The sequence below is a fragment of the Dicentrarchus labrax genome, unplaced genomic scaffold (genome assembly GCF_905237075.1).
Source record: "Dicentrarchus labrax unplaced genomic scaffold, dlabrax2021, whole genome shotgun sequence".
NCBI lineage: Eukaryota > Metazoa > Chordata > Actinopteri > Moronidae > Dicentrarchus > Dicentrarchus labrax.
Window position 1 is genome coordinate 6,002,486 of NW_026136704.1, and position 18,788 is coordinate 6,021,273.

The following is an 18,788-nucleotide window of genomic DNA, read 5'->3' on the forward strand; positions in this document are numbered from 1 at the left end:
TAATGAGTTTATGGTCTCAATCTCTAGTTTCAGTCTTCTTCCATACAGCCTGATGATGTTTATTTAGTAAATGATGGTCCGATTTAGAGTAAATTAGACCATAAAGCAGAGTATGCTTTATGGCGGGGATACCTTGTGATTGACAGATCATTCTCAGTGAGTCTGTTCAGCTCAACACACCAAACTCAGATCAACTGTCCAACTAGGCAGTGCTGGATCAAGATTCTCTTACTGCTTTGCCTATTTCTCACCTAAAATCAGGGTACATCCAAACACCGTAACTGACTTTTCTAGCCTTAATCAGTACAAACAAGATCAACTTTCACATCTGCTCTCCTGAAGGCTCAGTATGAAATATCTGTGAAAAATGTATTCAGTATGTTGGATATGTCAGAAAAATCCAGCTACAGAATTTCCTCTCTGTCGAACAGGAATAGAACCAGTCCCTAAGTGTGGACACTCAAGTCTACCTCTAAGCACTCACCTGCATCAGCTTTCAACAAGATATTATTTAACCTTGAAAGGAGCAGTGACCATCCTATGCTACAACAACTAGACTTTATGTCGCTGGAACTGAAATCCATAAATAGCTGTTCTATCAGTCCTAACTTTCCACCAACAGAGAGGACACAACATGTCACCATGTCTGCAATTTGAGCGTCCCAGCGCTGAGCGTTATATTGAGTTTACCCTGACTATGGCTCATTGCATGCTTGGATTGGCTCCTGTCATCCTGGACAGGATAATGGATGTTCAATCAATAGCACATGTTGATTAAGTAAAACTGACAGCAGGGTGTGAACTACAGGGGAGCCAGGGGGAGCTGGGCACCTCTTAATGAGACATGAGAAAACATGATATGTGAAATTTTGGGGATCTCTAAAATACTGACAATATGCTATTTTTGCCATGCATGTCTATATTTCTGTATCTTTATTTTCATGGATCATGTGTACATTTAGGCTACTATTGATGTATGATTCATGCATACGGGGGTGATTCATCACTAATTCACATTAATAAAGATTCTTGCTATCACAGTCCAAGCATGGTGGTCCCATTCAGATTCCTGTTTGGGATACTGTATGTCTTAAAACATCTCATCATTGTAGTTGCTTCTTTGCTACTAGGAATAAGATCTGTACTTCTTGCTATAGTGTGTTTTGAAAAACACTAATAAAAACAATAAAATCTGTGAGGATTGGAACCTGATGATCTAAAGTTTGACAAATTTTAATTTTAATCTTATTTTATACTGTAAAACTTCTAATAATAGCCCAGGCGTTTATTTGCTTAAATCACTGAACTCCCCCTGCCTTTATTTGGGACAGGTGTCTATTTGGGACAGGCGTTTAATTCCTTTAGCACAAAACTAAACTAAACTAACTGCTACTTGTAGTGTAAAAGCGCTTTGAGTGGTCGGAAGACTAGAAAAGCGCTATACAAGTACAGGTCCATTTACCATTTACCATTTACCATTTACTTCTCTTGAGTTTTGTTCAGCAAATTTGACAACTAACATGATTATTATGATTGCTTCAGAGTTTTTTTCCTTCTCTCATGTTACCGGTAAGTCAGAATGAATTAACGTTATACTTTGTTGTTGATTGTTTTTGTAAAATATAGTGAACAACTGAATTGTGGAGAATCTATAAATGATCTAATGATGTGCAGCATGTACATATTGAAAGAAGTTTAAACATTTATATTAGTGTAGGAGATTAAAATGACTTAAAATTCGCTCAAGTGGGCAACCTGGTGGGTTTTAAGAGGTTTTATACATTGAGATAATTTCTATAAAGACCTGCGTCTATAAGGGACCCTGCTTTTTTTGGAAGTTTTACGGTAACTGCATCTGAACATAAAAGGATTGTTAACTCATACATTCTTATCATACCTGTAGCTACAAGCTCTACATTTTCTGCTGTCATCTTGGCACTTAGCTACGTGTTGGTTGCCCCAGTCTTAGATATTAAAAACATAATTGCTGAATTTGTACAAACTTGTGAGAGTTACTAAATTTAAATAAAACATTCGCCACATTTTTAAGAAATAACTGTGCACCGAGGCAACAGTAAGTTTAAGCTTAAGCTGCATTCAGTCATGCTTTTACTGAACCTCAGAATATTTTTTGTATTTCATGCAAGGAGGGTAAGGCGAAACACCACAGGCAAGACCATGTTTTTTTCATGGACTATTAAAATTTTAGTTTTTTCTTCCACAACATATCTTCTTACAGACTAGTGAAAGGAGTTTATTTTACTACACTTTGTGTTGTAGATTTCTCCTAAAGTTAGCATGAGATAGTACCTCTCATTTACATATTTATTTCAAAAAACTTAACAAAAAATAATTGTTTTAATGTAAGTAATCAACAAGGGTTGTATCTTGGGATTTTACATATCTTTAAATAAGTTTTTCTTAAAATTATTTTTTTCTCACACTATGAGCCAGAAATCACCACTTCAGTAGCACATACACCAAACCTTCCAGTATTATTACTATCTATATTCTGAAAGTTTTCATATATCATTTCAAGACTGATTTATATTACATTCTATTACTACCTCTCCGGGAACCATCACCTTACCGTTGTGGAGAGGTTTGGGTGCTTCTATGAACCTGAGAGCTGTGTTGTCTGGAGCAATATGCCACTTTGTCTTGGTAGGGTCTCCCAAGACAAAGTGGTCTCAGGTAAGGGGCCAGACTAAGAATGGTTCACAGAAAAACCCCATGAAAGTACGTGGAGCCACGCCTTCCCCTATTTAAAAAGGGGGACCAGAGGATGTGTGCAAACTATAGAGGCATCACACTACTCAGCCTCCCTGGGAAAGTGCGGGTTCTGTCCTGGTTGTCCTGGTTGTTTCCAGTGGGTGTTGGCCTCCGCCAGGGCTGCGCTTTGTCACCAATCCTGTTTGTGATTTTCACGGAGAGGATACCGAGGCGTAGTTGTGGGAGGGAGGGGTTGCAGTTCGGTGGGCTGAGGATTACATAGCTGCTTTTTGCGGATGATGTGGTCCTGATGGCATCATCGGCCTGTGACCCTCAGCACTAATTGGATCGGTTTGCAGCTTAGTGCCAAGCAGCTGGGATGAAAATCAGCACCTCTAAATCGAAGGCCATGGTTCTCAGCAGGAAACCGGTCGATTGTCTACTCTGGGTAGGGAAGCTCTCGATCTACCGGATCTTTCTTCCAACCCTCACCTATGGTCATGAGCAATGGGTCATAACTGAAAGAACAAGATCGTGGGTACAAGTGGCCGAAATGGGTTTCCTCAGGAAGGTGGCCGGCGTCTCCCTTAGGGATAGGGTGAGAAGCTCGGTCATCCGCGAGGGACTTGGAGCAGAGCTGCTGCTCCTTTGCATAGAAAGGAGCCAGTTGAGGTGGTTCAGGCATCTGGTGAAGATGCCTCCAGGGTGCCTCCAGGTGGAGGTGTTCCTGGCACGTCCAGCTGGGAGGAGGCCACGGGGCAGACCGAGGACCAGGTGGAGAGATTATATCTCCACACTGGCCTTGGAACGCCTCGGGATCCCCCAGTCAGAGTTGGCCAATGTGGCCAGGGAAAGGGAATTTTGGGTCCTCTGCTGGACCTGCTACCCCCGCGACCCGACCCCGGAGAAGCAGATGAAGATGAAGATGATTTTATTACTAAACATAGTGAAATGGGTTTATTTAATGGCTGTTTTTTCTGATTTATGAAGTCATAAAAAGAAATACCCCAAATTCCCTCTGTAAAAACCTTTTATTCTAATATGTCAACATAATGAAGTAAGAATTTTAAACCTGCTTTATCCAGGTCAATGTTATTTATTCTGGAAATGTATGCAAATTAACACATTTTTATAGTTAATGCCTCATGTGTATATTTAAACATAAAGCTTCCGGAAACTTGTAATACAAAAATAATTGTCTTAAATGTAATGTGAAAATAATCAACTGAGGAAGTTTCATAGCGTTAAACTTTTAACCCTTTTCACCTTTAGTATGGCCCCTAGGTAGACTTTGATGATTGCTAATTCTTAAAATAGATGGCTAGTTTTCTTTCTTTCTATTCATGGATTAAAACATACCTAAGAGGTATAGTAAGTGCATGAACATATTTATCATTCACTTCCTCAGCTGTATATTTATTAAAAGTTGGATATATTGATTGATGAAAGGAGACAGAGCCCATCAAAACCACAGTCAGAGTAAAATTGTAAAAATCTCAAAAGACTCAAACTCAGCAACACATCAATAAAAAAGTAAAACGCATTTATCATTTGTCTACAGTAAGTGTCTTCTCGCAGTTTCTTTAAAGCTGGAAGAGAATTTATATTTATGTCTGGTGGCACACACTTTCACCCTACCTCACCTCACCTCACCTCACCTCACCTCTCCTCTCCTCTCCTCTCCTCTCCTCTCCAGTCCACTACATTATTGATGACCTAAACTGTCCCAGACAATGCAGCACTTACTGGAAACCTCAGAGGACATACTCAAACACATGCACACAGCACACACTTAACATCACACTCATGGAGGCCCAGCTAGTTTACAGCATGTAACTCACATTCACAGTCTTACACAACTGCTTGTACAGATATCCCGAACACTGATACTTGGGTCTCAGGTCCCTATGCTCTCTTGGGAGAAATGATAAACACTACTCTAAATGTTTTGTGTTATGTGGCTGAAACACTAAATATTTTCTCAAGGTGAACATTATTTTATTACTATTATTTTGGTAGGTGTACAGTATTCTGTACATGTTTTGGACTGGTTTAGGTTTGGGCCTGTTGGGGCAGTGCTGGAGGAGTATGTGGACAAGCCTTACAAAGGTGCAATGTATGCTTAACAGACATGTTCTGAGAAAAAACTTCAACTCTAAAGACTATCTAGTTGGCTTGGCAAATGTGTGTCTGGCTAACTTCCCCACCTCTGATAAAGAGCAGCTCACAGGTGCTTCCTTCACATTTTCAATGGGAAGCATCAGGTACTGTCACACACATAGTGGGGGTCCAAATCATGCTCAGTAAGTGGCTCCCAACCTTTTTCCTTAAGGTCCTTAATATTTTGTGAAAATTGTAAATTAAATGCAATGCAAAACAATAACAGTAGAGAATAACTGATAAACTGTACAATAACTGCAGGAAGTTCGCGTAAAACAAGTGATTTAGATGAATTTTTAGCAGATTATTTCCTGTGAGTATTGCATCAGGACTAGGCGGTTTATCAGAGTTTGTCAATGATTTTGTTGCTATAGCTTGTGTTCAGGTCTTCACCGTGCCTTTATCCTGTTTCAATCATAAGTCATGATCTAAACTAGCACTTTCATTTAGTTTTCTTCAAAGAATTGAATGTAATGCGATATAGGTCAGTTATATTTATTTATTATATTATTTATGTATTATTATTTAAGTTTTCTTACACCCCCTTAAAATCAAAAAGGCCTCATGACCACCCATGAAGCTTTGGTGACACTGAGTGGGGGTCAGGAACCCAAGACTGAGAACCAGTGTTCTCATCTACATTAGTGAATTAAGGATTTATTTCAACCAGACCAGAGTTGGTGATTGTTGGAAGAGTGAAAACACTAACAAATACAGTTTTTGGGACTTTTAATTTGTTTCTTTTCAATTTGAATGAAGTCTTACAATGATATTCAAGGTGAAATGATTGTTGATGTTTTTGTCTATAGAGTCTGGTGGAGAGTGATATTATAGCTGTTTCTGGTTAAACAAGGACCCTGGACAAACTGCTGTCCATACTGGACAACGCTCACCACCCTCTGCACAACACCATCACCAGGCAGAGGAGTGTGTTCAGTGGCAGACTGCTGTCCCAGTCCAGCTCCAGAACAGCTCTTAGTCAAGACAGGGAGGACAATAGACAAAGGACAATTTCCTCCTCCATTTGTACATGTTTTCCTGGACATTCTTTCATTCACTGTCATTTCTGCACTACCTCTGCTAAATGCTGTGACTTTCATTCATTGGTCGACAGCCTAATTTTAAATTGCACATAGTTTAATAAAAGCTATTTTATTTACTTTACTTTTTGTATAGTTTTCTATTTTAATGTATGTTTAATGTATGTCTAATGTATGTTTGTACGCCTCTACTGAATGCTTGAATTTCCCTCGGGATAAATAAAGTATCTATCTATTTATCTATTCAATTCAATTTTTTTTTTTTGCGGCAATTCATAACAGAAGTTATCTCAGGACACTTTTCAAATAGAGCAGGTCTAGACAGAACTCCTTATAACATTTACAGAGACCCAACAGTTAGAATAACAATCTGAGCCTGTCAGTGAAAAAAACAGGACCTTTTAGTGGAAATGACAGCACATTTGTCTGAAAGCATTAGCTAACATTACATGGCAGCCATAGCAGCCCATTTTGCGGCTGTTTTCTCATCTAACTCCTAAAATTAAGGGTTTATTTCAACCAAACCAGAGTTGGTGATTATTGGAAAGACTGTGGAAAGACTAAGAAAGATGTTTTTTGTGAGTTTTACTTAGTTTCTGTCCCATTATTTTGGTCTGAGATGCTGGTGCTCCATTGTCCCTTAATATAAAACTGCAATTTAAACTATCTTGCTATAAATATAACAACTTAACAACTGTGCAGTGCATGGTTACATCTTAGTTTTGTGTGCTAACCTCAGTGTTGGCATTTAACAGAGGGTGCATGGATTGAAGCCTGAGATGTGGATGATTACCTTCACTGCAAAAGGTTAAAAAAGTAAATGACTTCGATCTGTATTCATTGAAATACACACCATGATAGCATGTGCATAGCTACTGCATCTGTATCTTTCTGTCTCTGACTCCACTGTGCAGCATTTATTGATCCTCTATGAAGTCCATGGACACTGATGGATCCTGGGGAGGGCAATGTGTCAGAAACAATCATCCCTGCTCTCTCTTCTGTACCCTCTGTCTCTATGTGGGGAAACGATCCCGACAAGAAAGATCAATAAAGATCAGGCTTTTTGCTACAATAACTGTAAGCATCGGTTCAGCACTCACCGCTGGAGGCCTCAGTCAGTCAGGCAGTCAGTGATGTGGCTATTGGTTTAATTTAGTGGTATTTCTGAATAGATAAAGGGCAGGAAGGAACAGTAAGTGAGGATAAGAAAGAGAAATATGTCCAGTAAGGGGATTTTCCTGCTACTTGCAGAGGACAGAGCTACTGCAAGGCCAAACTGGGGTTAGTTATTTACCTCAACATAGCTAATGGGCCAGATAGAAGCAACAGAGTGAGGCTGACATTAAGCTTCCACTTTTTATTCCTGGCCACTTTCACTGGGCGTCTGCAAAACTGTGTCCTAAGAGCTACCATATCTGATCCATAACTTATTCAACTTATTCAGCATGTGGGCATGACAAACGTAATGCTGTGAAAAAACACTGGGACATTTAATCTACTGATGACATTGATAAAGAGATCTTTAACTCTCTCACTTTTCTTCCTCTTTTCCAGAACAAAGAATGTTGGTACATGCAGACACACTAAAGAACCATCAGGGACATTTGGACAATTCCACAGGTTTCTTTACTTGTTGAAATTGTGCAGCATGTTCTAATTGCAAAAACACTTTTGCAAACACACAAACCAGCTTTATGACTAAAATAAATAAATAAATAAAATTAAAATAAATTGTTGTCTACATTCCTGCATGTACCAAATGTGGCGTCCAATACGCAGGAAACATAGGGACAAGTTAAAATTAGAATTAATGAACACAAAAGTGCAATTCTCTGTCCAGAAATATATTTTACCTTAAACTCTACACCCAAGTGGCTTAAAGGACCAGTGTTTGGGATTATCAGTGAAGTTGCAGTTTGCTGGTGTCTGTATTTAAAGACCTGGGAATGAGAATTGGCTGTGAAGTGTGTATGAGAAACTACGGGGGCCGCAAAACTATCTACAACCAGTGTTTGATTTGTCGGTTCTGGGCTACTGTAGAAACATGGTGGTTATACATGGCGGACTCCATCGAAGGCAACCTGTAGTGTCTGTAGATAAAAAGGGCTCATTCTATGGTTAACATAAAACATAGCCATGAATTATATTCCATTTCTTCTAATAGATCTTCTTAAATATTACACACTGGACCTTGAAGAATTACATATGACCTGTTTTTGTAACTCTATTGTCTTTCTACACCAGTTGCTCCCATTCCCAATGTCCAAGCTAACATTTGTATGTACTGTTTATATATCAGTAGTTGCATGAGAATGTGTTAATGTTGTAGCATATATGGAACTATATTATTCTTATGTGTTTGTAATGATCTGCTGGAAATTGGCTTTATGTGTTCAATCAAGCCCTTGATCATTGATGGCACTTGTGTGACCCATATATAGGGTGACTCATGCATGGCTCATTGTCCACTGAGTAAAGTCCACTCTACACACATGTTTAGTTTTTAAAGGTGTAGCTCAACCCTTGTGAACCACTGATCCACAACTCATAACACAACTGAAGTGTGAGCAGACTAGACATCACACACAGAACTACACATGACATTTGAAGATTTCTTTTTTCTTGTATCATTTTAAAGTAATAATTCACCCAAAATGTATCCATATATTATCAAAAAGAGACCCCTTGTAGGTTTGAAAGTTGTCTGCAAAATGTCGTCAGCTTGAATTCTGGTTACTTACAATGAATTTGAATCTTTTCATGGACTGTATCACCAAAGAAACCTTTCAAATCACTCCTGCAGCACAGACCCCTTTTTTACTGTCCATCCATATGATCACTATGTTCCAAATCTTCATGATTTCTAAATATGAAGCTACCATTAGATGCTAGCATGGATAGCAGCCACTACGTTAGCTTACATTGGTTGTAAAGGAACACTGCAAACTGTGCCAGCATCAAACGGAAACGGTCTATTAACCATATTTTGTTGTATTTTGTTGAATCGTCATCATTTTGCATCATCACAGACAGATGTAAGTTTGCAAAACCTTCATATACATCAATATCACATCACCATTGCATTGTGGGAGAAGTGAAAATTGGTGTGCACTTCAGTGCGCAACATTTAGGCTTTTATCTTTTCAACACAATTCAGACCATGGATCTATAAAGAGAACTGAATACCATCTTCCAAGATGGCACCCTATTCATTCCAATGTTGGCTCACTGGGCGCATACACCAACATTTTTCCTTGGGCTTCCGAGTTATTGGGCTCATAGAACATGTGTATTAGAGACTTCTTATTAACAGGGAGTCTGACTTCCTTCGTATTTGTAACAATTATATAGTACCTTGCCTTTATGCAGTCTATGAAATGTATGTAGTGTAGTGTAGTGAAATGTATAGATGGTTGTTACCTCTCCTCCTCCAGCATGGTCCTTCCTGGATGGTGTAGGAGAGGTCAACAAACTCCAGGTCCACGGCTGAGCGTTTGGGTAGGTGGGAGAAGCGCTGTGCTTCAGTGATCTGGTTCTCAACCTTCTTCAGGTGGATCAACATGGATGCTTCCTGCTGCTGAGGCTGGCTGCCTCCATTACACATAATGGCATCCTCCATGGGGATACTCACAGAGTCAGGTTCCAGCGCCTTATTGTCCATGCCAGCTCTCTGTCTGTGGGAGGAAGGGAACAGGGAAGACAGGAACGAAAGAGAAGGATGAGAGGTAATAGAGGTGAGAAAGAAAGAACAGAGGTCAGCCATGCTTCATTATCTGCTGACATGTCTAATTTTACACCTGCAACTGGGGATTTGCTGTCTTGCTAGCATATTTGGAGGTCATTTAATTAAAGTTCTGAAACAACAAAACAGCAGGGCACTTGAGCCAGTCAGCAGCTTAACTTTACACCAAAGACAGAAGAAGAAGAAGGGATGAAAAATACTTTTATTCATTTGTTTAATAACTTTTTTTTAACCTCTTTCAAAGTATTGTTTGTTTCTAACACAGTCAGTGTACAGATCAAGAATGAGTGTGACAGCTGAAGTGGAACAGCTATTGAATGCAATAAACAAACTCAAGGTCACCGAAGAATATCCACAGGGAGACATGTCAAAACAAACACTGCTACATCTTGGACCTTCATGCTTGGATTCTCAATAGCATGCCATTGTTTTAATAAAGCTCAGTGTCCTCATCTACACTACAATGCAAGGTTGTCAATGTTTGTCCATTTTCATGGCTGGAGAATCCAGTGTTGGCACAGAAAGAAGGCCAAAACAACCTTAGGTAAGGATGGGTTTTCAGATTCATCTGGTTTAGTGGTGGACACATGTCCTTACTAGGGATGTGGAACTTCATTACTGAGGCAGATTGGATACACATCTTGATGCACTGCCAATGATCAGATACATTCAAGATACAAAGAAAGCAGCTACCAATGCAATATGATAGGATTCACACCTCTTTCGATGCAGTACAATTTGTATCATCACAATGTGATTCATCACGATACGATGAATGAAAAGGATATGATGCTATGAAATTCAATATGTAGTTTGATTTTATTTCAAAGGGCCTCAAGTGAGCTGAGGGCATCTAGAGGGTGAGCCTGGGATGCTGGGATTCACTGCTGAACCCTCTGGAGGTGTTGTAGTCTCGTCTATGAGTGAAACACAAAGGAAAGAGGGCAACCACTTGATGACCCAGAAGATGTTTTTGTTTACTTGACCACAATGCTGAGTCTTGGCAGCATGCCTAAGGTGTGCACAGTAAGGTGGAGGCGGCTGTGGCTCAGGGGGTAGAGCAAGTCATCCACTAATCAGACAGTTGGTGGTTCAATCCCTGGCCAGCTGCATGTTGAAGGGTCCTTGGGCAAGACACTGAACTCCACATTGTCCCTGATGCTATGCATCAGTGTATGAATGTGTGCCAATGGGTGAATGTGCTTTGAGTGGCCGGTGGACTAGAAAGGTGCTATATAAGTGCCGTCCATTTAATGGATACCAGTAACTACGTGCATAACCCCTAACCCTAACCCTAATCAGAGAGGAATCTATCTAAATATAAAATGATTGGTCACATTTCTAAACAATAAAGGCAGAAAAGCCTCTACTAATAATTATATACAGATAAATCGTATTTTACCAATGCAAAGATGTTAGAGATTGTATCTGGTGCCCACTTTTTAACAAGCACAATCGCAGCTTAAACTTTTAAGTCAGAATCTTACCATCCCTGGTCCTTACTACCAAAAGAACATGGCCACTATATGCACAGAATACTCCCACATGCTCACATAGACATAATACAACAGAACTTATGTAGCTCAGTTGTTCAGCCCGGACTTCACCACAAAAGGTGCCTGTGGCGTTTCATTTCTATACAGTAGACATGTGTAGACAGTTCATGACGCTGCAAAAGAATGCAAAAGAAAATGCAAATAAACCATATGTCATGATGTGATTTCTTGTTGCCAAAGGGTAAAGTGTGGGTGTGTGGATGCCAATCAGACATTCAGAATAGATACAATATGTTAACAATAGTCAGAAAGTATTTGAACAGTGATTCAATTTGGCTGTCTTTTTCAGATTGATTTTAAATGAAGCAATGACTGAAGTGCAGGTGGTCAGCTTGAATTTGAGACAGTTCAGGTCACTGATTATGGTTTATGATCAGTGGGCCAAGTTGGAATTAATCATTTTCAGGCAAGATAGTGGCGTGGCTCTAGGGATGCCAGCATCGGTTGGTAACTACAGACTCTGGTGATCCTGGGACATTTCATCTAGTGCCAGGAGCAGGTCAGTTTTCACTCATCCAGTGAATTGAGGATTGTCACAACATTTTGACAAACATTTGTGCTTAGAGGCTCACATTTTTTGTTTTGATTAAAATATTTCAACAACCACTGGATGGAGTGCCATGACATTTGGTACAGCCATTCATGCGCTTCACAGGTTCAATTGTAATAACTTTGCTGATTCCCTGAAATACTTTATGGCAACATACTTGCAAAAATAATGACATCAGCCCCAGCTGTGCTTTGTGTTTAGTGCTTATTAGCAAATTTTTGAATGCTAATGCTAATACAGGGAAAATGGTAAGCATTACCTGTAACATTAGCCTGATAGCATTGTCACTTTGAGTGGGGTTATTATTCCTATGTTCCCAGGGTCCCATATTCCACAGTTCTAGAGGAACATACATACCCTCCCCTGTGAGCATGTTAGCATGCTAACTTTACTATTTAGCTCAAAGCACTGCTGTGCCTAAATACTGCCTCACAGAGCTCCTTGTATGGCTTTAGACTCTCAGGCCTATTGGTTGTGCATGCCCCCAAAAATTCACTCGTTTCACTGTCCAAGCACGAGGGAGAAACTACGGTGGCCACAAAATGTCCTATCTAGAGCCAGTTTTTGGTTTGTCTCAGCTCACATTCAGGTCACTCAACTCAATCTAAGGTAACAAAACCAAAACGATGATGAGGTTATTATACACTAATGAAAACATACCCTGGTTAAAATCTTGTATTAAGCAAATGAAACACATGTTGGATTTAGGTCATGTGACTGACTTAACCCAACCAGTAAAGCACATTCCACTTTGTTACAACTTTTTGTCCACTGGTTTATTTTTGCAGTATTGTGTGTTTAAGGACTTTATCTTGTTAGAAGAGCATGCATTTCAGAATTCATCCTACAGTTATCACATTATCAACAAAGATAGATCCAGTAGCAACCATCTGCATGCAGTAATTGTGTGAAGACAATATCTCACAGAGCAAGGGAGCAGTTTCTTTCATGCCCCACACATTTCCAGTAAAGGTTAACTCAACTCTTTCTAATGTTTTTCCACACAAACAGTTTGGTTCCTGAGCCCTGCCAATGCTTCACTGTCAATAGACAGATACACAGATAAAGAGACAAAGTGCTGTTTCCCCTGAAAGTCTGCATAGTGCTGATGATGCAGAGACAGTGGTGAGTAACAGCATGTCTCAGTAGGCTGTGTGTGTGTGTGTGTGTGTGTGTGTGTGTGTGTGTGTGTGGGGAGAGAGAGAGAGAGAGAGAGAGAGAGAGAGAGAGAGAGAGAGAGAGCGAGCATGTGTGTTTGAGTAGAAACTCAATTGCCTGGTAAGCACAGGCAGCTGGATATCACTTATGATAAAGACATTTGTAGTCAGTCTTCTCATAGGTGTGAACAAATCAACCATGTCTCATATTACAATCTAGTTGCCTGGATTATATTCACTGGCAATTTTTTTGGAATAGGAAGCAGTGTGAAGTATATATACTGCAGTCATAGAGTGATAGAGAGTGGGTGTACAAAGCACTTCAACAGTAGTATTTACATCCTGTCTCCTTCTTCAAGTCACTATAGACATTTTCAACATTCAACAAGATGATAGTCTTTCCCTAGGCTTAACGAAGTCATTTGAGTTCCCTAAAAATGGCCATAAAAACATTAATCATACTTTAGTAGCCAGGAGAGGATACTGAACATTTGCATTTGCAGTGAATATCTAATGTTGTATCTTTGATATAATTAGGGATGCAACTAATAATTCTCTTCATTATCATAATTTTCTTGATTTATCTCATAATTATTTGGTCTAGAATGTCAGAAAACAGTGAAACATACCCACTCACAATCATGTGTTCCATTTTTTGGTTCTGTACAACCAACAGTCCACAACCCAAAAATATTCTGTTTAATATGACAGAAGGCAAAAAAAATGCCCAGCAAATATTCACACTCAGAGACTAGAATCACAACATTTTTGGCATTCTTTCTTTTAAAAATTATTAAAAGGGTTAATCAATAATGAAAGTGATAAAATTCCATCCATTGACTAATGGTCCATAAAGACTTGGGATGGGAACCAGGGGATGACTGCCAGTTCACATATAACTGTTTCATCATTTCATGATCTGGGTGGTATTACATTTTCTTCAAAGATACGTTTAATCATTATCTCAAAAATCATGATTCTGAACAGGAATTTTCACTGTATAAATGGGAAACCAATTCTGTTAAGTCTAGCAGGAACCACCAAACTGAATGTCTGAATGCAAAAATCTGTAATTGTGGTGATTACAAGTGGACATTATCAATCCATTTCAGCCATTTCTTCCTGTCTCTGGAATTCTAACATTCTCTGTCAATTCTGCAGTCAGAGTGCCTACATTAACAATTCTGATGTCACCATATTGAGCCAGTGATCTTCCTGCAGGTATTCCTTGAGCCAATCAGTCCTTGGATGTAGCTCTTCATACTGGTGGTAGTGCATTAATAGTTCAGCTTCAGTTGAAATTTATATATGTTTCCTGGGAAAAGATAGCTAAGGTATGACCAATGTCAGACAAAATCCATTTCCATTGTCCTAGCAGGACTAAGCAGCAGAAGTATGCAATCTCCCCTGTGATCGCAAAGTCATTAATGATCATCGAAATGGAGATACGTCTAATCTACTTTGTACTGCACAGACCACTGTAAAAACGGTTCCCAACTCTGAGGTGGTACAGTAATTTATCCTTTTTGAGACAGAAGTCTCATTTAATCACTCATGGGGTTCTTAATCCCCTTGGGGATTAAAATCAACTTTCTTTTCTACCCTTGATCTGCTCGGAACCAGAGGGGGCTGGAGTTACTGGCTTGGGAAAAAATCTGCAGACTCAGGTACACTACCAAGCACCAAGCCAGCTAATGTATGGGAATTGACTGCTCCTTCACTTGCCCTCCAGATCACACCTCCACGGAGACACATTTCATTGACAGCAAAGAGAGGGAAGCCAAAGAAAAGTCTTTTCTGGGTGTCAAATGGTCCTGATAAGAAGTGGAGAGACAGGTTACGTATGCCAGCATGTCACGAGTCATCCTGGATGGGACTGCACTGTTCTGGATAAGAGGAAAGGTCCAAAGAGGGGAGAGAGGAGATGCAGAGAACTCAATGACCTGGGATCATACCGCTTCAGATTATCTACTGTACCACTGTTACACCTTGATGTCCAAATACAGCTGGATTAAATGCCCGTTCGAATCAAATAAAACGGTCAGTTCCACAGAGCTAAATAGAAACATCAAAGTGATGATACAAAACCATGCCAATTGCCTTGTTTAACCTGAATGAACTCTACAGATTTTGTGTGCCATAGGTCTCTCTGAAAATAACAATGGTCTAATCTAAACCCCATGTTACAGAATATAGCATCATCATAGCTAGCATCACCTCAGTCCAAGGCAAGTCTATAAAGAACCAGTATGTAAGATTTATTTTCATCTAGTGATGAAGTTGCAGATTGCAAACAACTAAAAACCGCTCGCCTGCCAAGCATGTAAGAGGAACTGCGGTGGTAGCGAAACTCTCAAAGAACATGAAAGGCCCTATCTAGAGCTAGTGTTTGGTTTGTCCATTCTGGGACACTGTGGAAATATAGTGGTTCAACATGGTAGACTCCATGGAAGAGGATCCCTCCTTTCTCTTTCCTATTATATTCCATTTGTGGCAATAGATCCTCTTAAATGTTACACAGTGGACCTTCAATGAATACTACATTTTGGGGAATGATTTGCTTTATTGCCAGAAGTTAGTTGAGAAGTATGATGCCACTCTCAAGTCTGTATGCTAAATATGAAACTCGAGCCAGCAGGTTAGCATAGCTTACTTGAATAGCTTGATTAGCATACTTGAATCAGGGGAAAACAGCTAATCTGGTTAATTCTAGAGTTGAAAAAATCTGCCATACTATTTCTTTAAGCCAGCTAAATCTGAAAAAGCACACCTTTCTCTATGTATTGGCCCACCATCCACACTATTTTTCACAGCCAGAAACAGAGCAGATAAATTCTAAAACGCAGGCTTTATGTTTTAGTTTGGACAACTGGACAAGCCTCTGGAAGACTGTGTCGTACTGTAAAGCTGATCATACACAGTCAAGGGCTGTGATGAAAATTACACTCCATGCTTACCATTTTTATAAGGCTTATAGGGTGTGACTGATGTGTGATGATGAATTTTCCAAGAACTTGGTTAGGCTAATTTATTCCTGTCCGTGTGTGAAATGTATGATTTTGAGAACAATTTCACCATGTATTAATATCAAAGCCAAGAATCTATGAAATAACCCAGGTTTCAAAAGTTTAACTCTGCTTTAAGCTGACCATGTTTAAGCTTTTAATCACTACAGTATTTTATATCCTAAGGTTAAATATGTCTCCAATTTCAAATTTTTATATGTGATACCACTGAGGTGATCCATCCATTAGTTACAGTATAACTGCTTATCCTTTCGGAGGGCCGTGGGATCCCAGCTGATATTGGGGGTATACGCTATAAGTTGGCAGTCAATCACAGGTAGAGGCAATGTAGAGTCACCAGTTATCCTAACCTGCATGTGTTTGGACCATGTACCTGCAGATAACCCACACAGGCATGGGGAGAACATCTCCACAGCCCCGGCCGGCCAGCGACCTTGAACCCAGATCCTTCTTGCTGGGAGGCGACGGTGCTGGCGCACCGCCAAGCTGATCAGAGTATCATATCAGATGCCAGAAAGTCCTGCAGATTCTCTTCTCGTGGAAAAACTATTTATCTATTTTAATCTATTTTAATTCTATTTTAATAGTAATGACTCTTCCACAAGCTTTAATGAGTCTGTTATTCCTTTTGTACTGTGGTCTGGTAAAAAGCATTCATGTGTTCAGTAAGAACTGGTTGTAAGTTGGCTTGATACCACTCACTTGATCCATCCATTAGCTACAGTATAACTGCTTATTCTTTTGGAGGGTTGTGGGGTCTCAGCTAACATTGGGGGTATATCCTGGACAGATCAGCAATCAATCACAGGACTGAATGGTTTATACTATAATAATGTGCAGTAGTTAAAGCTCTGTGGCTGCAGACCAAATTTTCTCTCCAAGGCCATATATATGTGTGTGTTTGTGTGTGTGTGTGTGTGTGTGTGTGTGTATATATACATATATGTCTTTGTACATTTATACACTGATCAGCCATAACATTGTGAGCACTGACAGTAAAGTGAATAACACTGATTATCTGGTTATCATGGCAGCTGTCAGTGGGTGGGATATATTAGGCAGCAAGGTTGATGTGTTAGAAGCAGCAAAAATGGACAGTGTGAGGATTTGAGTGACTTTGACAAGGGCCAAATTGTGAGGGCTAGACGACTGGGTCAGAGCATCTCCAAACCTGGAGCTCTTGTGGGGTGTTCCCGGTCTGCAGAAAAGTGCTCCAAGGAAGGGAAAGAACCGGAGACAGGGTCATGGGTGGCCAAGGCTCATTAATGAACGTGGGGAGTGAAGGCTGGCCTCTGTGGTCCGATCCAACAGACGAGCTACTGTAGCTCAAACTGCTGAAACAGTTAATGCTGGTTCTGATAGAAAGGGGTCAGAACACACTACTGTAGAACCATGGTGGTTTAGCATGGTGGACTCCGCCAGGAGGACCTGCTCCTTTGTCATTCTAAGGTAACAAAAACACAACAGTTCTTATTTTCAGGTAATTATACACTAATGAAAACATACATCACACAACTATACATAAATGAGAATGCATGTTCTGTGTAGGTGGAAGGCAGAGGTAATGAGTACCTCTAAACATGCTGAAAGAAGACTCACAGCAGCCTGTCAGTCTTGTACTGTATGCACTGCAAGAGTTAGTACTGTTGTGTCAACTGAATGCTAACATTGAGTTAAAACTGAAAAGAGGCAGAAGAGCTACACACCCGGCTGCTGCAGCCTCTTTAACCCTCTTTAAATTCGTGATTGTTCTGCCTGTGAACCGCAGCCTACCAGTAAGACCGGCTGGTCTTACATAACGTTAGAAGACTGAACATAAGGATATTAAGATCAGACCCAGGCAAGTAGGTTAACAGTGCTGCTCTCCCATGACTTTGTAAGAATGGGAACTAATTCACTGAGGCTTTCACAGAAAAAAAACTCTAAAAGCTGATGTACATTCCTGGTCAGAGCTACGGCATACAGAGGCTCCATAAGCTACAGCAGCACTTTTCACTCATGAGACAAGAGAAGTTGGAGTAGAGAGGGGGAAGGGTTGTTGTCCTCTCTGGAAAAGTTTAAAGGGAAGGAAATAATGTACAGTAGCAAACTATCCCAGCCGAGCAGTTAATAAAAAAAAAAAAATCTGTTTTGGGCATTATATATTTTCACCCTTAAAAGGTAATTTCACGTTAACTGTATGACTTTAACTACAATAAGACTGAATAAATTATTAAATGTATATCTCAGCCTGACCGATATATCAGCCGATATTAGCTCATGGCAGATATATCGGTATCTGCATATTAGTGCTGTCAATTAAACGTGTTATTAACAGCGTTAACGCAAACGCATTTTAACGGCGTCAATTTTTTTATCGCAAGATTAATGTTCTTTTTGGCCTAGCACACTTTGTAGTTTTTTTCACATGCTATTGCAACAACTAGTAACGTTAGAAAAACTACAACACCACACCGGATCTAGCTAGACCGGAAACAAAACAACAGGCACGCCGCACACACTTGTTTAAGAGTAGTAGACGTTACGTTTTGAGTGGATGGCGAGCGCGAGACGCTGAAATGGATGCCAATAATATTCTGAATGGAAAGTTTACTTTTGAAAAGTTGCCAAATGGTCACAAGCCAAAGTGATCTGTGTGTTTTGTCGTTGTGAACTGAGCTATCATCGCAGCACGTCCAGTCTGAAATACCACTTGATGGCCAAGCACACAGCTGATGCGAATTCTCCGCCCCCTCGTCAAAGCCAGGCAATGGATGATTTTTCAATAAAAACAACATTTGCACAAAGCAAGCTGAATCCACTTTTCCATGTTGATAAAAGCATTAAAATGAGAAAAAATAAT

The 18,788-nt window shown here is 39.9% G+C and overlaps 1 protein-coding gene across 1 annotated transcript in view; it reads right to left on the reverse strand.

Moving 5' to 3' along the window:
- LOC127362267 (ATP-binding cassette sub-family G member 4-like) overlaps nucleotides 1-18,788 on the reverse strand; it is a 32,618-nt gene that overhangs the window by 11,684 nt on the left and 2,146 nt on the right. Inside the window, exon 2 of the mRNA XM_051397765.1 lies at nucleotides 9,336-9,589. Within this exon, the coding sequence (XP_051253725.1) occupies nucleotides 9,336-9,576 (241 nt within the window). The 5' untranslated portion in view covers nucleotides 9,577-9,589. The remainder of the gene's footprint in view (nucleotides 1-9,335; nucleotides 9,590-18,788) is intronic.